General features: G+C 38.7%; 1 protein-coding gene across 3 annotated transcripts; it reads right to left on the reverse strand.

Annotated features, from left to right (window-relative positions):
- Positions 1-25,193, reverse strand: ZMYM5 (zinc finger MYM-type containing 5). Of its 3 annotated transcripts, none has more exons than XM_018056524.1 (8): positions 25,098-25,193; positions 24,118-24,187; positions 17,233-17,737; positions 16,903-16,996; positions 6,451-6,736; positions 5,438-5,603; positions 4,336-4,548; positions 1-1,391 (listed from the first exon to the last, which is right to left on the reverse strand). In XM_018056524.1, exons 3-8 carry the CDS (start codon positions 17,725-17,727, stop codon positions 624-626), a joined length of 2,022 nt encoding a protein of 673 aa, XP_017912013.1. In that variant the 5' UTR covers positions 17,728-17,737; positions 24,118-24,187; positions 25,098-25,193; the 3' UTR covers positions 1-623. The 3 variants fall into 3 exon arrangements, with proteins under 3 accessions (XP_017912013.1, XP_017912014.1, XP_017912015.1); XM_018056525.1 differs by having other exon boundaries at positions 25,041-25,156; XM_018056526.1 differs by lacking the exon at positions 25,098-25,193 and adding an exon at positions 24,807-25,034.

The raw sequence follows: 26,517 nt of genomic DNA on the forward strand, positions 1-26,517 counted from the left end.
ACTTAATATATTTTTATTTTAATATTTATATCAACAATATATTTTAAATTTGCACCAACATAAAAATAGGTATATTCTTTATGCTTATAGTTTTCACATGACAATGAAAGCTAAAACATTTATAAATTAAATTAAAATAAAACACAAATTAACCACCTTAATTCATTTAACATAACAAATGATGCTGCTTTGTTCAAATAATAACATTTTGCCCAAATGAAATAAACCATAAGTATTTGGTTTATTAGCAAAGCTGCAGTATTCTATTTCTAAATAACAATACTTGTTCACGTATGTATCTTGTTCAACTGTTATTGATAAATTCAAGCCTTTTTCTCCCTCTTCCAAGATAATCAGAACAAAATATTAATTACATCGGTCAAAAGTCAGTCCTGAAATGCCCATTTTAAAAGATGTGAATTGAAAGACTGAAAAGATCAACAACTGCCTTCACTGGAATGGGCATTAATCATGAGAACTTGGAGCAAAAACCATCTTTACGAGTTAACTTGCTATGATACTTATTACTAATGAGCGGAGGAAACACTATCTGGGAGCCTCAGCACAAAGGACCGACTATCAGGCTACAGCTCTGAATAAGTATTCAACCTCTTCATGTCAGGTCAGATCAGTTCTAAGGTGTACAACAGCTTCACACCATCCTTCCCCTCATTCTCCTGTAATCTGTGTTCTGAAGCTTCAACAATTTTACTTGTTTTCAAATCAGATTTTAATTTTGAATATTTGACGCTATTGTTGATGTGCATTTCACTCTCCTCGTGTTTGCTAAGAATATGTGATAAATGCTGCCAATCTCTGCACCCATTCTCATTCTTCAGTTGATTTTTTCCCTCCCCAAAGAGTTTGCAATACAGACAAAAGACAGAATCTTTTGAGGTTGAATAAAGTAACCAGGATCTAGTGGTTTTCTCACCATTTGCAAGAATTCTTGTATAGTAAGTTTCTGAAAACTTCCTCCCTGTACTGTCTTTTGGGAAGTTAAAATTTCTTACTTGAGGTGGGTCATTTTCAACTAGAGTGTCCCTCTGTTTAATACTCAAAATTCGGGGCCATGTACCTGGATCTGCAGAAAGCACAGCTGGAATAACAGAGTCTTCTGATGGTTTCTCTCCCAGTTGCTCTTGAAGTTTATCAGCTATGTCTGACATGGAAGGAGGTAAATTCATGTTCTGTTGGACCACTGACGTGTCTAGGCTACATTCTGCTGAAACCTGTAGTTCTGAAGTCTTTTCCTTTTTTTCTGGTATTTCTTCTATTTTTTCTGGAAGTATGGTCAATGATCCATATAATTCTCTTTCATTTTCTTCTCCAACAGCATTCCTTTTTCTGTTTTCTGATGCTAATACTTTTTTTAAGTTTGTATCCATCATCTGAGGAAAAATAGATTACAGATTATAATTTTTCCTTATTTCCTTATTTCCTTTTTTCATTATTAACAATGAAAAAAGTTAATGTATATACAAATGCCCAATAAGCATATGAAAAAGATGCTTATCATTAGTCATCAAAGAAATACAATTCAATACCACTACAAATCACTTCATACCCACCAGGATGCCTACAATAAAAGGAATGATAATAACAAGTCTTAGCAGAGATGTAGAAAAACCGGAACCTTCCTAAGGCACTGGTGGCAATGTAAAATGGAAAATAATGGCAATTCCTCAAAATTAACAGTCACTCTATAAGACACCCTATGTCATCCTATGGTGACATATATGGTCACCATAGTGACCCTATACCATTTTCGAAGAGTGGCAATTCAAAAATGAGAATACATGTCCACATAAAGACTTGTACAAAATGATCACAGCAGCATTATTCACAAGAGCCAAGAAAATAGAAATAACAATGTGGTATTATCCATACAATAAAATATTATTTGGCAATAAGATTAGGTGTGATAAAGATACATGCTATAACTTGGGTGAACCTTGAAAACAGTGTATGTGAAATTCAGTCACAAGGTACCATATAGTATATGATTTCATCTAATAAAAATTAAAATGAGCTATTCTGGGGTCAACGAAATAAAAATGTACACACACACACACACACACACAAGTCAAAATAAGAAATGTATGCACTGTGACGGGCATCTGCTAGCTGTAGTATTTTAGTACAGGGTACTAAAATACCTGACCATGGTAAACAATGGAGCTCAGGAACCAAGAGCACTGCTCTGAGGCAGTCCTGCATGCAAAGGCAGCACCGAGGCAGAGCTGGAGTGACATGATGTGCTGTGTACCCTGGAAGACCACCCTGACTGCACCCTGGTCTCCAGTGCTCAGGGAAACCAGGGAACAGAGACAGCCAGGAGGCTGTGGGGCCAACTGTGGCAAGCAGGGACGGTGGTCAGGTCTAGGACTACGGTGGTGGACACAGGGCAGAGCCAGGAGTTGGTTAGGAAGTAGAATCCAGGTTAGTTGGGAAATGAGTGGCCCTGGGGGCTAAGACAGAGGAGTAAGGAATAACCCAAAGTTTCTGCTTGGACACCTGACTGGATGGAGGGTTATATACTGACTTGGTAAACAAAGAAGGAAAGCAGGCTTGGAGTGTCAGTTGTGGACAGAGTTCCAAATATTTGTGGAACATTCAAATGGAAATTAGACAGACATACTGGTGTGAAACTGAACAAATATATATTCCAGATATATTCTGGAAGTCATCAAAATACGTATTAGCTGAAACTATGGGACTGGTAAGACGATACCAAAAAAGCATATTTAAGAAGAGACAGAATGCCACGGACTAATGTTATTTTTTTACACAACCAAACTCAAGCCTTGGTCTTATTTCTGAGTGTCTTGGTAATGGATAGGTAGTCAAGTTGTCACAATTCCCCCCACATCTAAGACTCATCTTCCTGGGGATCATTAAATTGAATCCAATGTAGATCATGAGGAAACTCAAGGCTTACGTATAATTAAACGTTGGCATCAGAGCCAACGTAGCATATACATATACATATTTTCTTGCAGGATCTTAGTTCCTCACATTACCTAAGGTATTATACATGAGATATAATAACTTCAGTATCTTTAACACTATTGCAAAGGTTTTATTTAATTGAAAGTTAATAAACATTTAGTAAAGAGAACCAACTAGTTACATCTGACTAATTAAAAGAAATAATTCAATTAATTAAAACATCCCTTTTCCCAGAAGTTAAGTACTTTGAACATTTTTAGATGTTTCTTTTCCATGTTTATTTCCAAGTATCACAATAACATGTTTGTATCACTATTTACTGATTTTTTCCTCCCACTTTTAGGTGTCGCTATGGACTTCTCATGAGGAGGATGCAAGTTCAGTTCTCTCTGCCACTGTGCTTACCACACACAGTCACCCTCCAGCTGCCTTCTCATCCTTTTTCAACTTTGGCACCAATGATATATTGGCCAAGTCATTCTTTGCTGTGAGGGCCTGTCTGGCCCATTGCAGGTCTGTCTGCATCTTTAGCCCCCACTCACTGATGCCAAGCTCTCAGCTGCTGCATGTGGGATCTAGTTCCCTGACCAGGAATTGAACCTATGTTCCCTGCATTGGAAGGCAGAATCTTAACCACAGGATCACCAAGAAAGCCCTCCCACACAAAATTAACTTGAGATGGATCACAGATATAAAATCTAAACCTAAAAAGAAGACAAGATAGGTAAATATCTTCATAACCTTGGTAGGCAAAGACACCGTAAACAAGAGTTTTTAATCAGAAAAGCAAACAGTAAATTGGACTTTATCAAAATGTAAAACTTGGACTTTTCAAAAACATTGAGAAAAGACAAAAACACTGTCCAGTAGAAAAATCTTCCAAATACATTTATTTTACAAAAGAAATGTATCCTGAATATATAAAGAATTTCTAACAGAAAAGACAACCCAATTTTAAAAAGTGAACTAAAAAAAAAAGTGAGCTAAGACTTGGACACTTTACAAAAGAAGATAATCGCGTAATAAAAAAAGGAACAGCAATTATCAGGAAATTAAAACCACAATGAGATAATCATTTCATATCTACTGGAATAGATTAAATCAAACACACAACATCAAATATTGTTGAGACTACGGAGTAATTGGAACTAGTGGGGATACAAAACGGTACAGGAGAAAATTACGCCTTGTAATGTCTGCAAAATGTCAAGTCTTAACGCAAGCTTACTCAGATCAATCAATTTCAATACTCATTTGAGAGTAATATTCAATGAAAGACTGACAAAGGAACTAAATGAGATTCTAAGAAAAATCTGCTTAATGTAAGCTAACAGGCCAGTTACTACAAGCTTGATCATTTAAAACTCATTAAAAGAGAATTACCTGTTTATACTCATTAGCACAATTTTGGCAGCAAAATCGCATCTGTTGACCTTCAATGACCAGGACATTGTTCCCAGCTCCTTTGCCGGGCAGGTACTCGCCACACTGCTCACAGCAATTCATCACTAGACCATTGGCCAGCCTGTACTTGTTAAAGCACTGGTTACTGCACAGCTTGTGTGTTACATTGTTAACGCTGACTTCATGCCGAATCTAGAAGAAAAACCAATTTATTAAATAAATCAACCAGATTTGCATCATACCTAATATATCTATTTTTTTTCCAAAAAATAATCTCCAGTAATTTCTCAGTAGAAGAAATATTCAGGTAAAAGACATTAAAAAGCACATTATACTACTCTTTCATTTTTATCTTTGATTTCTTGTAAAAAGGAAAAATAAGATTTATAGAATAAAAAGCAATAAGAGATATTTAATAACAGAAAATGAATTAGATAGGTTTTGATATGACTTAATTAAAAACAAATGGATAGGGAATTTGTAGGTATTATAAACTTCACTGCCCTAGAAAACAGGGGTCGGGGGGTGGCCAGTGGGCACCAGTATCACCCACTTTCAGGACAGTGTCTGTAAGGACATAAGTTCTTGCTCTGCTCAGCTCTGTGGTAGCTGAGATAAAATCCTGTCCAGGATTTGCATGGCTCCCTGGTAACCCAGACCAAACTCAGCCAAGTGAGCACTCCCTGGATGCCTGGGAAGACAGCAGTGCCACCTAGGAAATGTGGGATGACCCACATACTTCTACTTCACTTATTCTTTGTGTTCTTCTAGGAATGGTTGTTTCCTTCATGTCCTAAACCTACATTCTCATTTAGTGTGGCTAATAAGAACAAAATCCACCATGAAACCACTGCTTTGTTTATGACTGCATTCAATTTCACGTAAGCAGATGTTTACTCCCCATTCTATAGGAAGGGGACGTTTGTTAGGAGACAACTCTAACATATGCCTATTCTTCCCTTCAACTTCACTGAGGGAATTCAGGACACATCTATTAGGTAGATAGCAGAACAGATAATAGTACCTAAAAGTTAAAATTATTCTCGTTAATCTAGATAGTAATTTAAATAAAAGTCCAGACCTCTGTTAGTTTATTACAGATTGTACATCTTGATTTGTTCAGAACTCTTTTTCGAAGATTCTGGCTGTCTTCATAGGTAGACAAACAAGATGTACTACAACATTTTGGGGAGGGTTCACTTGACTCCCCTTGAGGAACAACAGTAGCTTTTTTGGTAGGTGCATCTCTGAAACACAAAGGACAGACAATTAAGAACATTTCTTTTTGGTCATGCTCCCTGGCTTTCAGGATATCAGTTCCCTCAGCGCCCCGACCAGGGACTGAAGCCAGGCCACAGAAGTCGCCAGGGAACTCCCCAGAATACTGCATTTTAATAGAAGTCAAATATATGAATAACAACCGACATTTTTCATTTTCTCATGATTTAATCCTAGGAATCAACTATAATTTTTCGATCCAGAAAAATCTACATTTTGGTTTCACTGCTAAGAGTTCCTAAATAATATGGGAAGAGATTCAGAAATAAAAATATTTCGTTGAGACTCATGGTGGCTAAGACTATGTGCTCCCAATGCAGGGGGCCTGGGTTCGATTCCTGGTCAGGGAACTAGATCTCACATGCCACAGCTAAAGATCTCTCATGCCAGAAAGAAGACTGAAGATCCCAAGTACTGCAACTTAAGACCCAGCACAGCCAAACAAATAAATAACCATAAATTAACTAAAGCAATTTTTGTCGTCACAGGTTATGACTTCTAGAAGCATACAAAAAGGGGACAAGCAACCAGATAGAAACAAGACAGAGGATGGGGGAAATGGTGAGGCAAAGGCAGTGGAAAAGAGAGGGTCCATTTATTTCTATACCTAAACTTCATTTCCCTGCCAAGAGTAAGTACAGTACAAATGACCCAGAGCTCTGATGTCCGCTAAGATAACTCAAGTTCTGTAAAGCTGAAGAAATCTGTGCATCCAGTCTACCCATCGATCTCTGCAACTCTGTAAGGACATTCAGAACACACATTCATACTACCAGTGTCCAATCATGTGGAGGCATGTTGAAGGGTACAGCTTACTTTTTACATGTCACATTGCGTTTCTTTGGAGTACGCTTATGAGAGAAGGAAGAAAGGCAGGTGGTAGAACAGAAGAGGTGAGCTGATCCTTTTCGCTGATAAGCTGTCTGTCCCTTCTGTAAAGGTTTTTTGCAGTTTGCACAAGTGATTTTAGCTGCTTTAGTGGGTTGCTGTTGGGCAGAAGACTGGAAAATCTGTTTAGGAAGCGAGGCCACTGGTGATAAAGAATCCACCCCTGGCTGTTTCTGATTACGGGGAAAGGATGCTGACTGGGAGATCCAAGAATCTTAAAAATAAAACACACAAGAAAGTCACGAAACAGTTAAACACTCACATCAGAAAAATACTTTTTCATTTTGCACAAGTTTAAGAGAGTATTAAGGCAGGCTTGTTTTACAACCCAGCAGAACAATCTACTTCATATTCTAAGTGAATAAAGCTCTACTGTGCCAGCAATGGAAATGGCGGTCCTGGAATAGCACACTGAGTAGCCAGCATCTCTAAATAAGACCCTCTGCACTACAAATTTTGCAAGTAATTTAAACTGAGCCTTGGTTTTCTCAGCTACAAATTGCAATAACACCCAACCTATCAGTGTTATGAAATCTAAATGAGAGGGAATTCCCTAACGGCCCATTGGTAAAGACTTGATGCTTTAGGTGCCAAGGGCCTAGGTTCAATCTCTGGTTGGGCAACTAACATCCCACAAGCCACACAGCAGGAAAAAAGTAAAACACCGAATGAGACAATGCATATACTAAAACATCAGTTTTGTACACAGTACATTTCCTAAGGCACTTTTTCTCTTCTAAGAAAGTATTAATACATTATAAAAGAAATGTACAAATATAGACTAAAATCTAGTATGCTGCTGCTGCTGCTAAGTCGCTGCAGTCATGTCCAACTCTGTGCGACTCCATAGACGGCAGCCCACTAGGCTCTGTTGTCCCTGGGATTCTCCAGGCAAGAACAATGGATTGGGTTGCCATTTCCTTCTCTAATGCATGAAAGTGAAAGTGAAAGTGAAGTCACCCAGTCGTGTCCGATTCTTCAGGACCCCATGGACTGTAGCATACCAGGCTCCTCTGTCCATGGGGTTTTCCAGGCAAGAGTACTGGACTGGGATGCCCTTTCCTTCTCCAAAAATCTAGTATATGATACCCATTTTGATAACAGCTTCCCCCTAACATTATGAAAAATTTAAAGCATATAGAGAACCTTAAAGAATTTTACTGTGAACACCCACGTCCACCATGTAGATGCTATACTATTTTATTGGTTTTATCACACCTATTTATTCATCCCTCTAAATAATCTATCTTGTTATGTAGTTCAAGTAACTTGTAGATATTAGTACACTTCCCTCCATAATACTTCAAAATGCATGTAATTTAGACATAGCATTTTAAAGCAACTCTGTCTACAGTTACCGTAGACTTATTTCCAGGCATCAGTGAGGTGGTATGGGCAGGAGACTCAGCTCTCCTACCTTTACACAGGCACTCTGCTGTTTGCCTCAAAATGGTACAGGTTATGTATGGGTTACAGTGCCTTAATATGCATACATTCATTTGGCAATCTTGTTTACAGAGAGATTCCAAACTAGTAGGTCAAGTGAGGGGCCTGAGATCTGCATTTCTAATTCACTCCAGGGTAATGATCAAACTTTGAGAGAAAGCCCAAGAGTGAGATGAGAAAAATGGCCCAAGAGTACTGAATTATTTTGTAATCGCTCTTCAAAAACAGCTTTTGTCATTAGCAAAAGGCCTATGTCCCCTTTACTTATTACAGCTCCAAACAACTTTCAGAATACTAGCAATATTAAAAACTCTATCTTCACTTCTAAATTCCCATGTGCTGCTTCTAATTTTGTCCTTTTTGACATTTTATCGAAATAGGCAAAAACAAAACAGAACCAAAAAAGTAACCAAAGAAATTCTTTCACTCCACAGGAAGATATGCTGGCAAACATGAAGTTTATTCCAACAAAGATTTTTAGATTTCTTTTTGGCTGTAAAACACATCTTATAGGATCTTATTTCCCTGACCAGGGATTGAACCTGGGCCCTCATTCGAAGTCCTAACTACTGGGCTGCCAGAGACTTCCCCTGATAAAGGTTTTTATTACCAAGTGCCCGTAAGTTTATTGCTTCAACTGCCTACTTTTGAACTATTTCTTTAGAAAACAAAAATTACATGTTATCTATAAAATACAGGATGTGTTCTGGGATCAACTTCTCTGTAGATAATGTGGATAACAAAGCAGATTTAATAAAAGAAATAAATTCAAAGCACTGCAAGATTTCCCATTACCATCACTATGAAAGAAAAATTGGGCTTTTTATTTTTAGCCATGCCAGGTGGCTTGTGGGATTCTAGTTCCTTGACCAGGGACCAAACCCATACCCTCAGTGTGAAAGCATGGAGTCCCAACCACAGAACCTCAAGGGGATTCTTTGGGCTTGTGAATTTGTATACTCACCCAGACTTGAAGGGGACATAGTTATACATAATTATGAAATTTTTTTTCACTTTAGCTTCAACACATTCATAAATAAAGCAAATGTCTTCTTTGTTCATACTGCAACCATTTAATTTATCCTAATTTCCAAGTTTATTTTAGTATTATTTATCTTTGTCTGCACTGGGATTCTGTTGTTGTGCATGGGCTTCTCATTGCAGTGACTTCTTTTGTTGCTGAGCAAGGCTCTAGGACCCAAGGGCTTCAGCAGTTGTAGGTCACTGGATCTACATCACAGGCTCAGGAGTCATGGCCCACGGGCAGCCCTGTGACATATGGGATCTTCCAAACCAGGGACTGAACTCATGTCCCCTGCCCTGGCAGGTGGATTCTTAACCACTGGACCGCCAGGGAAGTTCCTCAAAGTTTCTTCTTCCATCAAATTCCTATTTTATTTATTAGTGTCTCCAGGTTAAAGAAAAGAAGTCTCAATCACATTTTTCCATGCTTTGTTCCCAGAGTAAATTTTAAGAGAAGGGGCCCAGGAGATTAATGCAAACCCTTCCTTACACACAAGGAAAACAAAGACTTAGAAGGCAGAGGTGGTCTGTCCAAGACCAGTACATGCCAGACACATTTGAGTTTTAGGTATTCTTTCTTCCCACATCCAAACTCTACTTCCTAAAGAATAACATCTTAGTATTATCTTAAGTATTGGTCTGAGTGAAGTTACTTTAGTGTCTCAGTGGGGTTTTTTTGTTGTTAAAGAGCAACACATGAAGCTTGAATATCTTAAGTGCCGAGCTCAAAAAAGAATCCACCTGCCAATGCAAGTGCCACAGGAGATGCAGGTCCAATCCCTAGGTCAGGAAGATCCCTTAGAGAAGGGAATAGCAACCCACTCCAGTATTCTTGCTAGAGAATCCACTGGACAGAGGAGCCTGCCAGGCTACAGTCCATGGGGTCAGAGAGTCAGCCTATACTTTTATGACCATCACCCAGATAAACACACAGAAAGGTCTTCATGTCTTTTCAACTCAATCACTTCCCTTCTTTCCCACAAGCCATACCTGTTCTGACGTCAGAGTAGTTGTCTTATTTTGAAATTCACATATGTAATCATGTAATCTGTGCCCTGAGTTTCACACACACTGAAGATAGCTGTTCATCTGTTCCCACTGTTGAGTATTCCATTATGTGGTTGATACTATTTATCATTCTATTTCTGATGGACATTTGGACTGCTTCCAATATTTTGGGCTGAGGGGATACAACAGTTTACTGGATAGGGGGACCTAATAAGCAAGATCTTGATTGACACTTCACTGTGTATGACACAGAGTGGGCAGGACACAGGAGCGATCTTTGCTACTCAGGGGAGGAAGCTACAATGTACAGGGGGAGGACTGTCTTTCAATTTTTGACCACGATTTCTGTACATGTCTTTTAATGGTTTCCTGGGTATTTATCCTGGGTATTTTTCCTGAGTATTTGTAAAGATTCTCGAATTCAAAGGGTAATGTTTTTTCTCCATTTTAGAAAATCTTCAGTTACACCTCTTCTGCCTCATTTCTTCCTTCCTCTTCCTGGGATATTAATTACATGTCCTTTTCATCAAGTATCCTAAGTCTCTCACATTCTTTTCTGCATTTCCCCCTTTCTGGTTCTGACTCAGTCTGGATAATATTCTGATAAACATTCTAGTTCATTCACACTCTCTTGAGCTGTTCCTACAGGTAATCTACAGTTAAAATATAGACTGATAATTCTATTATCACACCCCTTATGGACTCACTTCTAGTATGTTGTGTTGTTAGATGGCCTGCCTTCTCATATCCCTGACTACCATTTCTATATGAATAACTGGGGAAAACACTGAGACTCTGGATTATGTTCACATTCCCAATCCACAGGTCAATGGTTTTTCTTGTTGTTTGTTTTGAAACCAGTCCTTCCTTGCAGGCCCCATGAGTCTGCTAAAAGTCCCCCTTAACTCAGTGGCCATTTCTGGAATTCACCAAACTCGCATTACAGAAGAGCAACCCCAAGAAGACAGCATCATCTCAGATATGACAAACCTCATTTTTCCAGTGTATTTGTAGCTCTATAATGCTTCTGACATTTTATACATTTTGTCTCCCCACCCCTCCCCATTATTCTCTGTAGGAGGAACAGGAGTTACCTATCAATTGTTAGTTTAAAATCTATTATCATCAGAAGCAGAACTTCCTAGAATCAGTATCCAGGCCAGAAATGCTTATAATCCAACAAAGATACAACACAGATGCCAAGAACAATTTCCAAGTATTCTCTTGGAATAAAGATCTTTTTACATAAAGATACATGATGACCAAAGAACTTTCAGTGTAATACAGTATACACTAAAGGTTAATGAAAAAATTAAATAATACAAAATCCATTCTAATGGACACAGTCCTATTTTTATAAGCTGTTAAACAAGTTTTATCTGTAATTTATAAAATTCATTACTTTTACCAAAGCTGACAGCAGGCAAAAACAAAATTTGGGGTTAACACTAAAATTAGCTTTCAAGATGCTATATTCCATTCTAACAAAGAAAAAAGCAGCAACAAGGCATTCCTTTTGAAAAGTGCCTCCACCTTTCAGAAAACTTGACACATCTTCATCATCACTCTTTACCTGACAACTTGGAAGACACTCTTTTAAGAATTCTGGACCAAGTGGTATTATTTAAAAGGATATAGTCTGTAACTTCTGTCCCCCAAAGTAGAACTTCAGAGAACCCAGGAACACTGTAAATTCATTCAAACTTCATAGATAACAGAAAGGAACTGCCTCAGCATACACAAAATAGTTCAAATGTAAGAACTTCTTCATATGTATGAATGAATACCAAGTGAGTCCTTTAATGCTTGTTTTTGTTGTATTTTAAAATCATTGATATTTCATGTCATGAGAAAATATCATAGTAATATACAGTTTTGAATTAAGGAGATAAAAGGATGACAAGAACAAAAATACATCTAAGTAATCTAAACAACTTTTGCTAGCCTCAATTATGTCCACTATTTGAGTGGAGTGACAGTATCACATCTAACCACAGTATGCTCCTTTATAGTTAAGTATCAAATTTATGTGCTATGCTTTTAAATTGAAAAGCATGTTATTGATCCACTTCACCATTAAATATACAACTTCAATTTACTTCAAAAAGTGAAAAATGGGGATTTCCCTGTTAGTCCAGTGGTTAAGACTCCAAGCTCACGATGCAGGGGGCTTGGGTTCGATCCCTGATCAGGGAACTAAATCCCACATACCACAACTAAAACGCAACACAGCCAAATAAATAAAGATTAAAAAAAAAAAAAGAAAGTGAAAACTGGGTCAAGGCTTAAGCATCAAAGATATACATGGCAAGGTTTCTGATTTTAACTTCACTTAAGAGCTTATATATACATAAGATTGAATTCACGCTTCCACAAATATACATCTAAAATTTAGGAAATAATTACAAAACAAGAAATAAGTGAAAGAAACAAATCAATTATATTAGAAATAAAATTTTTTAAACAAGTGAACAGATCCAAAAGAATGATTTTTTAATGAACATTATTTCAAGTCTTCAACATCTTCAACTGTTAAGCTTAACACATCATTCTTCACAGATATCACAAGTGCTTTATATTATTTCTCATGTTTCACTCAATCAATAAATAAAAGATGTACATGGTAATAAATAGATGACAAACATGAATGAACAAATTTATATTTTGCAAATCTATTTTTAAAAGTTCAATGATATATAAATTAGGGCTTTCTTGATAGCTCAGTTGGTAAAGAATCCGCCTGCAATGCAGGAGACCCTGGTTCAATTCCTGGGTCCAAAAGATCCCCTGGAGAAGACAGACTACTCACTCCAGGATTCTGGGGCTTCGCTTGTGGCTCAGCTGGTGAAGAATCCACCTGCAATGCAGGAGACCTGGATTCGATCCCTGGGTTGGGATGATCCCCTGGAGAAGGGAAAGGCTACCCACTTCAGTACTCTAGCCTGGAGAATTCCATGGACTGTATAGTCCACGGGATTGCAAAGAGTCAGACACAAATGAGCAACTTTCACTTCACTTCAAAGCATTCTTGGCTAAAAAATTCCATGGACAAAGGAGCCTGGTGGGCTACACAGTCCATGGGTTCGCAAGGAGTCGGACATGACTGAGCTACTAAGCAAGCGAGCATGATATATAAATTAAGGAAGTTATCACCTTTAAATGGTCAGTTTAGCAAACATTAAACAGTATTCCTACTCCTGAGGACAGTTTACAACATGGAAAAAAGCCCAAAATTTTTTTATGAGGGCCATTTTGCATTTACCATAAAAAGCTTTAAAAAACTGTCATCTGACTTAGCCGTTTCACCTACAGAAACTTCTCACTAGAAAATAAGTGTGATAAACTTAAAGATTTGACATGTCAACCAATATACTACTGATGAAATTCAGTCAAATGCTTCCCGCCAGGTCAAGAACAAGACAAGGGAGTCCAGTGGTTAAGACTTGGTACTTTCACTGCTGAAAGTTGGGGTTCAATTCCTGGTTGGGGAACTAAGATCTCACAAGCCCCACAATGCTGCCAAAAAAAAGCAGACAGCAAGACTTTATACTTTGATCACTCCTATTCAACATTACATAAGAAATAAAAGAGGATGTGACAGGCTGAACTATTTTAATAATAAAACAGATTATTTGTCTTTTTCGCTATGCTGGCATTTGCACTAATGGTGCAGAAGCAATGATGAGTAAAACTGCTCACAGTGGAACCCAACTGTACTAGAAATCAGTTCTGATGAGATGGATGAAACTGGAGCCGATTATACAGAGTGAAGTAAGCCAGAAAGAAAAACACCAATACAGTATACTAACACATATATATGGAATTTAGGAAGATGGCAATGACGACCCTGTATGCAAGACAGGGAAAGAGACACAGATGTGTATAATGGACTTTTGGACTCAGGGAGGGAGAGGGTGGGATGATTTGGGAGAATGACATTCTAACATGTATACTATCATGTAAGAATTGAATCGCCAGTCTATGTCTGATGCAGGATACAGCATGCTTGGAGCTGGTGCATGGGGATGACCCAGAGAGATGTCATGGGGAGGGAGGTGGGAGGGGGGTTCATGTTTGGGAACGCATGTAAGAATTAAAGATTTTAAAATTTAAAAAATAAATAAATAAATAAAATTTTTAAAAAACCTGTCCTCACTATCAGGCACATTTACTTCTGCTGTTCTTCTTCCAACACCGACAGGTCAACACGATTCTGATACTGAACATATGGAGTAAGCACCAGCCCTGCTTAAAGACACATCCACAAGACTGCCCTCCCTTCACATGCCACCTGGATGCCTGGCCAACTGGCTGCAAATCCGGGAGCTTCCTAAGGCCACTTCAGGTTTGGTAATTTGCTAGAATGACTCAGAGAACTCAGGAAAGCTTTATACTTATCATCAATATTATTTAAAGGATACAAATCAGGACCTGCCAAATGAAGAGACATACAAGCTGAGGAGAGGGAGGATCCCAATGCAGAGCTTCTGCCCATTCTCTGTCAATCAGGTAGTGTCACCCACCGAGCACGGATGAATTCACCAACCAGGAGGCTACACTGATCTCAGTGTCGAGTTTGTACTGTGTTTCATCACCATGTGGAGATGAATGATGGGATTATTTGCTGCAGGTGATCAGACCATCTCAGCCTCTTTCTCCTCCATGGAGGCTGTGCTAGCTCAAAGGCCCAAATACTTGAATCACATGCCTGGTCTTGCGACCTTCCCTTAGCCTTTTTTTTTCCCCCTTAGCCTTAATCTTCATGAATTGGTTAATCTCAAGGATTCAGCCTCTCTCCCAAGTAACATGGACAAAGACCAGTGAAATTATTTATTATACAAAAGAAGTCCTTGTTGAAAAACTAAAACTTAGTATGAATGTTACCAAATTTCAGCCTCTGATTACATTTTAATACTCTGTATGATGAACGAGGAAGCTGTATGATGAACAGGGAAGCATCCAGAAGCCACTTCCTTTTCATAACAAAGTACAATGAGACACAGTGGAAAAGCACTTGCAAAACTTGCACTGCAGGCTGAACTAGCCTTGAAAGAATGACAAACTGGTTACATTTTCTTAAATTAAGCTTTTCATTTAAAAAAAATAACTATTTGTTGCCAATGAGAAAATTTGATGTTTTGAGTGAAAATCAGAATCTCTGAAAACTTGCATCTAACACTGCTAGCTTTTTAAGGCGTCAACATTTAGAAGACCTAGGTACAGTGAATCAACACTTACAAATAATGAAAGCACAATGTTACCAATTCATTCAAAGGTAAAATTCATCCGAAGATTAATGAATTTTAGTGTAATAATGTATGAAAAGTTCATTATACAGTTTCAGATTCCACACTGTAAGAATTTTTAAGAAACAACCACTTCTCAAGTTTTGGAGATATGTCAAAAGGAAAAGAAAATATCCATAGTTAACTAAAAAGACTACTAAAATATAGCTCCATTCTACAATCACGTATGCATGCGAGGCCAGATTTTCTCCTTATACTGCAAACAAAAGAAGACAACGCAACACATTCTATGTAGAAATCAATCGGAGGAGCTAAATATACTGTCTTCAACTAAGGCAGAATAACTTCACTAAATTTCTTTGAAAGTAGTTATCTTTCATTAAAAATGTCACATAATACATAATTATTAGGTACTTTTCAAATTTAAGTTTTAATTTCTAATATGATAACAGATAAAAACAGAAACAAAAAACTCTGGGTTCCTCAATCATTTCAAAGAGTGAAGCTGAGTTCAAAAGTTTGAGAACTGTCCTTTAGAAATAATAAACAATGTAAACAAAGACATTTAGTGTGTGGAGTTTCAACAGTAAAAAAAACGACAAAACATAAATGCCTAAAGAGTAGAGGAATAAATACCTCAGACAACAGAATATTTTATAGACACTGAAAATTCTATTTTTAAAATAACGCAACATACTTAAAACTTACATTAAAAGTCAAAAGAACACAAAACTACATATAATATGCTCTAAATTCTATTTTTAAAACCACGGAGGCAAAAAGACTGATAGCAAACAAACTAAAATTTTAACAGCTGTCAGTCATTTCTACTTAGTGGATTGGTAACAGATACTAGTTTCTTATTTCTAACTATGATATCTTTCAAATGTTCTGTAATGTTCTCATAATCAGAGAAAAAGATTAATTTTCAAAAATTTTAAAGAAAAAAATATACTAGCATTCCATTAAACAATAAGTGATTTGGTTCTTAGCCCTAGTTACTTTATAGTTCTTTTCTAAAATTCTCAGTTGATAGATGGCCAAAAGCAAACACAAACAAAAACCAAAGAACAAACAAAAAAACAAAGGGCACATTAAGTCACGAAAACGCTGAAAAAAAGATTTGCTAAATTTTAAATAACTTTCATTATATTTTACCAGAACACGAATGGCCACGGAAGCATATTTAAAATATAGATCTCTAATTTAAAGAAAGTTTTCCAAATTTAAAATGAAGAAACTAATAAAGTGCTAATTTAAAACAAAAATCAGAGACAAACAGTCCAAGAGTAAACATTTGAAATGTAAAAATTGAAAAAATCAAGTTATGTAATTACAAATTAAATAAAATTTAATTCTTATGTAATATTACTTTAATCTTTTAGTTCACTACCCATCTTTTTATCCTAAGAATTTTACATTAAAGATGGTAAACAAAGATGGAGGTAAGAATTATGGGAGTTTTCAGTTAAAACTTAAAATACAAAACACTTGGGTAAACTGCAGTTAGTTACTAAGTAAAAAAATTCTATCTTAATATGAAAGTTAACAAAAAATACTTCACATATAGAATAAATAAACTGGATATAGCTACTAAAAGCCAAAAGCTTACAAATTTAGGGTGAAAGGAAAGTATTTAGTATCACTCACTGCTTACCAGGACTATGATGAGTTGTAAATCCTCCATTCTGAAATTCACCTCCTGCCACATTCATTCTACCAGGATTAAAAGGTCCTACTGCAGTCTTGGTCTGTGAAGTTAAAGACGGGGTGTATGTTTGCATATTAACACCAAAATTACTTGACTGAAGTCCTTTAGCGACATCTCCCAAGTTGGAATTCTATAGTGATGTTATATTTGTAATCATTAAGTTCATATCTCGCCCATCATTCAGAGCTTAAAACCTGCTTCTAAAGTTGTAACATTAGTAATATGAATTTCAGTCGATTCTGTAGTGATAACACCATTACCCATTCCTGCATTTACCTTACTTCTTGAAAGACTGGAAGTGGAGAAATCCAAATCTTTGGTTCTGTTTTTAGTTCCAGGAAATTCCCATTCAATAAAACTGGAAGAAACTGTCTTTTCCCTTCCATTTGTTTCCATGTCCTCTTCATCATCAATAACAATTGTCTCACTTATATTTCCCTTCTGAGAAGCCAAATATCTTGAGGAAGGAAGAATTACAGAATAATGTCCTTGAAGCTTTTTATTTCTTGATGCAGGAAATACAAAATGTCTTTGATCAGCTATTACTGGAGCACAACTTGAAGGAGGTTGTATAGATTCAATAAACACAACATCATCATCATCACCATTATCACCTTCCACCAATGAGTTTCTAGATCTATTAACTAACGGACTAACTGGGTCACCAAATGAGTCTCCTACATCCATGAGACTAGCTGCCATGGCTTTACTCCCTAATAAGACAGGAGTCTGTTCAGTCAAGTCTAATCTTCCTGCTGAACATTCACCCATGCCAAAGAACCTGTAACAGAGAGAAAAGAAAAAAAAGTTCGAGTAAATTATGATTATTACATTTTACTGCAATTAAATAGCATAAGTGAAATTTTAAATTCTTTTCTGTGATTTTATCTATTAGTAAGTTCTTCACTGAAATAGAAAATAGTACAAAATAATTCCATCAATTACCAATAACCCAGGGTCCAAATACAACTAGTATACCAGATATACCTTTATCTACTAAAATTATTATATTGTCCAAACCGTGTTTCCCTAGTGTGTTTTGTCACTGTTTTTCAAATTCTCTGCTTCCAACATAACTGTGTAATTAAATCATTCTGAAACTTTTTTGTCATTGTCCACAAATTGCCAGATACTATATTATAGGTTTATGTAAAATTCTAAAAAAACCCATGAGGTACATAGTTTAATTCATTTTATAGATCAGGAAACATATGGGTAAGCCCAAATAGCATTTCCACTCAGGGCTCTAATTTTAGGCCCCAAATTCTTAATCTTGGTTTTATTAAACAAAGACTTCTGTGTACCTACATGCACTAGAGAACAACAAAAGAAAGGATCCAGATCCAAATAACTGGAAGAATTTGGAGAAGTGAAAGATCAATGAAGCAAAGCTCTCAAAGCAGATGAGACAAGAGGAGGATGAGGATATGCACAGCACAGGTGGTAATGAAGCTAATCATGAATAAGAAATCACCTTTATCTCAAAAGCAAGAGGGAAAAGTTAAGTGTATGGCTGTCCCTCTGTACCCGCAGGGGGTTTGGTTCCAGGATATCCACAGAGGCTCAAGTTCTACAGTTGGCCCTCCGTATCCGAAGTTCCACATTCACAGATTCAACCAACCCTGGATCCTGCAATACTACAGTATTTACTGGAAAAAATCTATGTATTAAGTGGATCTGGGCAGTTCAAACCCACGTTGTTCAAGGGTTTGTCCAATTATAACTGGAGCGTATAAAAGTATGTAGAAACAATAGATGGAAAGCTGAGCTAAGTTTACAAACACTGGCTTCAATTTTCTTAGAAGTTCAAGACAGTGAAAGAGGTGGGAACTGTAGGGGTACTGAATAATTAGGAGAACTCATACAGCAGTCATCATTCTATTTTAAACATTTCATATTGAAATATGCTAAGTAACATTCTATTCTAAAATTTTCCCAACTAATTTTAAGTGATAGTACTTAGTCATACAATAGATAATGTTTATTCTTAATGGGTGCTATATCATTAAATATAGTAATTCAGTAAATGCTTAAATAAGTGAGGTAGGAACTATTCTTTGTCTCATTTTACTCATCAGGAAACTAAGTCTCAGAAGACAGTAAATAATCTGCCTGGCCTGCCCAAGTCTCCACTGCTGGAAAGGGTGCAATCAGGAGTCAAACCCAAGAAATCTGACTCTATAATCTATTTCATAGACACCACATCATATGCAATTATTGTATACAATTTCTTAAGTCCTTGTTTTAAGATGAAACAAAATTAACAATCATGTAACTCTACTTCAAAGATAAATAACAAATCTAAGGAACCAGTTAAAAGGGTTATAAAGCAAATACGAAAATTAGGATCATAGTTAACACATATCCAATAAGCTTATAATGTGATTGATTTTCAAAGGAAAGAGGCAATAACTCGCCTAAACTAAATCATGAAATTTAAGAACTGTTATTTACACACACACAAATTCTTGTTAGTTCTTTCTGTATTGAATAAATCTAAAACAAAAAAGAACAATTTCTGGGAATGAGCAATAGCTAACTCCATGGTGCCCTCTGGTGGCTGTTAGGTTCTATCTTGATCTTCCCAAAGAAAATAATAGAAAGGGGATTCTTTATGCTCAGCTAATTCCAGTCATCTATTTCTGAAAAAAAAAAAGATTAAGTATTTACCTATTTTCAAATTTCAGATTGTAAAAAAGTTAAAACCTAACCCTAACCACTATTAAAAGTCACTGTTTATATACTTTAACTATCATTTTCTTAATTCTGTAAACATAAGCCTACAAAAAAGTTTTAAATATTTCTATGATATTATCCAAAATGAGAAAAAGTTAAAAGTTTAGCTAAGGCACTAAGCACATTACCTCACTTAATTGAGTTTTACTTTTCTTAACTGTAAACTGTTGTTCATACTATAAATGGGGATTAAAAAAAGGACTCTGAGGTTTTTATTGTGATAACTGGACATACAAGTCCCTGGTCTCTGCCTGGACCATATTAAAGAGTGCAAAAATGATAAATCTCTCTCTACTGAGAAGGTATTCAGGCAAATACTTTGGCTTCACCCTAAGATTTCAACAAGTGTCTAATTAATCTTAAATATTTTTGTCTTCCTATGGTATCTTTTTTTAAAAAATCTTTATTGAATTTGTTACAATGCTGCTTCTGTTTCATGCTTTGGTTTTCTGGCCAAGAAGTATGCGGGATCTCAGCTCCCTAATCAGGAATTGAACCTTCACCCCCTACACTGGAAGGCGAAGTCCTAACCCCTGGACCACCAGGAAAGTTCCCTTCCTGTGGTATCTTATTCATCTACAACTATTTAATTTTCATCTTGATACAATGAAAATTAATATAAAATTAAAGGAAAATCCACACAGAGAAGTGTGGAATCTAATGGGAGTTCCCTGGTGGCTCAGTGGTTAGGATTCCAGGTTTTCACTGCTGTGGCCCAGGGCTCAATCCCTGGTCAGGGAGGTGAACTCCCACAAGCCTCACAGTGCAGCCAAGAGAGAAAAAAAAAAATGGGACTAGAATTTCGGCCTAACTAAAAAGTTAGGCTGAAACCCAAGCAAGACTCTTATATGCAAATTATCTCTAGGTTGTAGGTAATAACCTTGCAAGTTAAGAAGGTATTTCATTATTGATAAAGATGAGAGTTAACACTGAAACAAAGACACAAATTAGGGTCCTTTGCCCTATTGTGTTTACTTTTATTCTAGTTTTTATTTCCTAAAGATTGCTAGTTATCTTTTCAAAAGATTACACTAAAATATATATAACATAAAATACTATTTTAATCATTTTTAAGTATGCAGTTCAGTGTTATAGTTTTTTAAATATGCCTTTTTAAAACTGCAAAAATGTCTGCTGCATTAAGTTATAATTCAGTATCATTAATTTCCTGACATCACCTTCAATTAAAAAAAGTTGAATAATTTACTAGCCAGTTAATATTCAATTATGTTTACACACAATTTGGTAGAACTTACACGTTAAAATGACTCAAAAAACAGTAGCTAACATAGAAATGGTGAGTTATTAATTTGACAAGATTAGCACATGATGATAAAGGTAAACAAACCTGCTCACAAGCCCTCAAATATTAAAATCACCAAGAAAGTATTTTCAAATATTTAATCACTGCTCCAAAGGTTCATTTTTGGCTACCTATAGGCACATCTATATTTTCAAGGCTCTATGAAACATAAAGGATGCATGCTATAAAAATTTGCTGATCACTTAAATTCTAGAACACATTCTATGGCATCTCTGAACTTACACTGTAACAGATCTTTTGTAATACAAAAATATTTGTATATTTACATAAAAATAACATCAATTTCAAAGTTAACTTCCTGTTAGTATATACTACGAGGATTCCCACTAAAAATCAAAAACTACATAAAGGTGTATGATGATTCTCAAGGTTTTATTCACAAATGTACAGAGCTAGGAAAAGGAAGAATTAAATGAACAATCACAACAAACAGCAGAACTACTTAAGTACCGAATAGGCACTTAAGAGATGGTAGACTGATCACACAAAACTAACTTCAATCCCTTCTAAAATCCCCATAAATGACAGTGAAGTTCCTACTCACAAGAAAAGGAAAAACTAAAGAAACAAAAGCAAAAACTTTGATAAGCAGGTGGATGAGTAGTTAACCAACTCTGCCTGAGACAGCCTACCTCTAAAACAGTGAAGGAAAAAACTGAGAAACTTCTGACATAAGCTGCGGAATCATCAAAAGGCTCAAAGCCTGTAAGTCCTGATATCACTGGAATAGGGAGCAGACAGCTAAGACAAGGAGGATGTGAAATTCCAGGTCCCTTCCCTTTCTCCACGTTGATGATCACAGATCTTCCCCCTTTCTGGCCCAAGTTCTAGACTTCTCTTCTTTGGAGAGGATAGAACAAACGATCTTTGTTTCAGGTATACCAGGCACTGGTGAATGCTTCAATATCATGTATTTGAAATGCTCCCTTTCCCGGCTGATTTCCAGAGAGCTGGCATCCAGACTTCAATCTTCCAAGCAGCAGACTCTTCCCCAGAAAACTTCTTTCTCAGAAACACTTCTTTCTGCAGAATTAGGAACCCCCCAAAATGAAAGACCTAAAGATAATGACTTCAGAGGTTCTCCATCAATTGGCCTAAAAAGATTCATCCTACAGTGAAGCTCCAAGTTGAAACATTCCACTCATTTTTCTAATCTATTTTCTATTTCTCAATTCTTAACCACGAGTAGACCAACCAAGGATTATAAAATATCTGAAGAAATCCTCTAATAAGAAAAATAGTCCTGACATATATATACTATTGATACTGTGCATAAAATAGATACCTGAGAACCTACTGTACAGTTCAGGGAACTCTACTCAATGCTCTGCGGTGACCTAAATGTAAAGGAAATACAAAAAAGAGGGGATATATGTATATATACAGGTATAGCTGATTCACTTTGCTGTACAGCAGAAACACAATGCTGTAAATATAACACAACTATACTCCAATAAAAAATGTAAAAGAAAAAGTTGTTAAAAGAAAAAAAGGAGAAAGAAAAGTGCAGGAAAAAGAAAACAAAATCGAAATCCACACAACAATCAGAACTCTAGCCCGACACATGACAAGCAAAAGACCATAAAAAATTGCCAGAAATGGAAAACTCAGTAAAAGGACTGAAAGATAAAGCTGAGGAAATATCAGAAGACAAAAAACACAAGAACTGTAGCTACCGTTAACAATGTGTGTGTGTGTTTCACATAACTTATGGGCTAGGCACTTTACAATCTTCATAGCAATTGGGAACACAGACACAATTTACTCACGTATAAAATGTGGATAAAAAAGTGTATTTAACTGAATAAGATGTGCATTTATAAAGGTTCAGTTATTGACTCTTATTAAGTTTGCACTTGCCAAAGTAATAAGACAGCAGAGATATAAACCAGATATGAAATCTGGCTGGCACTAAACCTAGTCCTTCCCACACTGTGCTCACCTATGCTAAGAACCTGCTGTTGAGAAAAGTGGCTTTTCTAAGTGGTAATAACTGAGTCAGCGATTTGTTATCCTTCCAGTCTGTTAGTCTCCACTAGTTCCCTTTTCCTAATAAAGTCCCTCATAGCTCTAGAACCCTGTCCACATTCCTTCATCTCATACAACTACCACATAATCTGAAATATCATTTCAGGTATCCTATAAAAATCACCCAGTCAAAACAATATTCATTCCTTAAAGCTGTCTAACTAATGAAGTGTGCCATGAAGCCTATCAGAGTAAGTGCACAGTCAAGTCTGGCAAGAAGCAACAACAGCAGAGGGAAGGCAGGAATATTACTATGAGAAACGGCAATATTCACAAGTTTCTTTTTGATGACTGGTGAAAAACTGACCAGCTGGAAGGACAAAATAGGCAGGATCTAAGACTGTACAGAATCCCAGATAATAAATGTAGAATCAGAGATTTTTTTAAAAAATCATTTTGAGACACTTTACAAAATTACTGATTCAGGAAAGGATTGGTGTTAAAGCCATTAACGCAACAGCTGACAGGGAACTGGGCATTTTATTATACCAAAATGAACAGCACTTAGCTTACTTTTTAGTAACAAGAAAAAAAACACATCAATTTCATAATGGAGACTATCACTACCAATTTAGTAATTCAGTGGTCAATCTTAGAATCGCGACTAGGGTAAGAACTAGATTATCTCTTTAAAAAAAAAAAGTTTCCTGATGTGATGCTTGCCTGAGTTTTATCAGGATACAGAAAACACAAATCTTCCTCAAATATAAGACAAACACACACACAAAGTATTGTGTCCATCAATCTTAGAATAACGATAAGATTCAATCAGTCTAGTTAATTCAACAGTACGGAAAAAAAATTATTTCTAACCATTAGAATGAAAAAAAAATGTTAAAAAGAAAGCATTAAAAATGGAACATCTTAGAACTCTAGGAGAATACCAGTGGTGTAAACATCAGCACGCCCTCACCATGCTTTCCCAGGGACGTCCCTGGCTTGGCTCTGGGGACAAGGTCCACTCCAGAAACTAGCTCTCTGCCTTCAAGGTAAGAGAAAGGTAAGTTCCACAGAAGCACACTCTAGTACTGCGCTAACTGTATTCCACAAACTCGCGGGGTAAACTTACTCACCGTGCACGCTTTCCTCCTTAATTACTATCACCGAACTATCACCAGACTTTCCTGTAGGTGATTCCTGGCCCTAGAACGAAGGATGAAAACGGACTTCGTTATAGCCAAGCTGGACGCAGCACCAACTCACCAGAGAGGAAGCAAAGGGTCAAGTCAAGAAGCCTCAGCGCTCCTCCACACAGACACCCCCCACCCCACGGCGGCCGAGGCGCCAGGTACACAAACACCGAGGCCCCGCCACCACCACACGCCCGCACAGTCCCTGCGAGCCAAAGGCGGGAGGCGGAGGGCGAGCGCGGCCTCGAGCCGGAGGAGACACCTATCCCCCGATTCGGCCCGCTCGCCGCCGCCGTCCCTCAGGAACTCACTCGCCCGCAGCTCGCGTCGCCGCGGGGCGGAAACCCCCGTGTTGGCCCGGAGCCCGAGACCTGCCCGCTCCGCGTCCGCCATTAGAAACTCGCCCAAATAAGCCGTGAGAAGACGCCGCGCCGGGGTCTGGGCGGCCGAGGACGGGACCTGGTGCGGGGGGGCCGTGTCCTCACCCTCAAACTTGCGGACCCCGGGTCGCTGCCGGGAGAGTGCGAGTGCGGCCACGAGCGCCCAAGCAGACGCCCCCTCCCCCACCCCGCGACCCCCGAGGCCCGCCGGCGGCCGCCTCACTCCGCCCTCGCGGCCGCGCCCGCACTCACGCCTGCCAACGCGCCTGGGACATCAGCGGAGCCGCCGGCAGCCTGAGGCCCCGAAGCGGCAGCGGCGAGGGCGGCCGCGCCGCGGGGCGCTCGTCCCGGGTCGGTGGGAGGCTTCGGAGGCCGCCCTCACCCATCTCCGCCTCCCGGCGCCTCCGCCTCCTGAGGCTGCGCCGCTCCCGGCCACCCCCACTGTCGGCGGCCCTGAGCTGGAGACACGGCGGGGACAAGCCTCACCCGGTTCTAGCTGCGGCTCCGCGGAACGAACCTCTCCGCCCCCGGCCCATCACCCACCTCTTCGGCAACAAGCGCAACTCCGCTCGGTCGAGTCCCAGCTTTAGCGCTAGTGAGGAGGCGGAGGCGGCGGCGCGGCCCGACCCGGCAGGTCCGTCCCCCTGCGCCCTCACTGGCGGCCGGGGAGGGCGGGCTGGGCGCCAAGGGCACGCCCATTGGCTGCGTCCGCCTTCCTTCAGGACCCCCCCTTGAGGGGGTGGTCCGATGCCCCGTCCGTCAGCCGTAAGCCACACTCCCGCGCCTCCATTGCACTCCCCGCCTTTTCCGCACGGATGCCCGACCGGCGTGTCGCCTTGTAGACTACAGAGTTTGTTGCTACCTGCAGTGGTCGAGCGCTGTCGGACGCCAGCGGCCCGAAGACCTGAGCCGGGCCACCTGCCCTCGCAGCGGCTGCTAGCGCCACGGCCTTGATATCCCCCTCGCCCTCCCTGTCCAGTGTCTGGGAGCCCCGTGAGACCTGGGCGGGCAGGGGCTTCAGCGACGGGGGCGGAAGCAGGGGTCTGGAAGGCCGGCGGCGGGGCCCCGCGCGCTCCGAGGGCTGGAAGCGCTTGCCTTCCCCTCAGCCCCGTGAGGCGTCCCCCGCTCCCGTCATGGCTGCTGGAGGAGACGACGTCCTCCATCTTGGCGGGGCCGCGGGTGGAACTGGGGACAACTCCGACTGGGCCCAGGAAGCCGGGGCTGGGCCCCGCGGCGGAGACGGCGCCTGCTGCCGGCTCCGCACCTGGGCCTGGCCTCAACTGGAGAAAGCCCTCACACACCAAGAAGACCCAATGCAACCGTATAAATAAAATTTTAAAAAAGAAAATCACCAAGGACATAGTTGAACTCAACACCATCACTCAACTGGATATAATGACATCAAAAGTCTTATTCAATATATGGTAGAATATATATTCTCAAGCTCACAAGGATCATTCACCAGGACAGATCACATTCTAGGTTCTCAAACACACCTTAACAAATTTAAAAGGACAAATTCTACAGTGTCTGATTTTTGACCATGGTAGAGTTAACCTAGAATCAAATAACAGATAGCTAGAAAATCTCAATAAATTAAGACTAAACAACACAGTTGAGCAAGCTCTGGGGAGTTGGTGATGGACAGAGAAGCCTGGCCTGCTGCGGTCCATGGGGTTGGGTCATAATAAAGAGTCGGACACGACTGAGCGACGGAACTGAAACAACACAGTTTTAAATAACACAAGTCAAAGAAGAAGTCTCAAACTAAAAAATACTTTGAAATAGATGAAAATAAAAATACAATTTATCAAAATTTTTGGGATACAGTAAAAGTAGTTCTTAGAGGGAAATTTACGGCACTGACTTCATTGGCTAGAAAAGAAGACCTAACATTAATTAGTCAGCTAAGTTGCCACCTAAGGAAACAAGAAAAAGAAAAGCAAATTAAATACAGAGCAAG

Source organism: Capra hircus, chromosome 12 (assembly GCF_001704415.2).
Source record: "Capra hircus breed San Clemente chromosome 12, ASM170441v1, whole genome shotgun sequence".
Lineage (NCBI taxonomy): Eukaryota > Metazoa > Chordata > Mammalia > Artiodactyla > Bovidae > Capra > Capra hircus.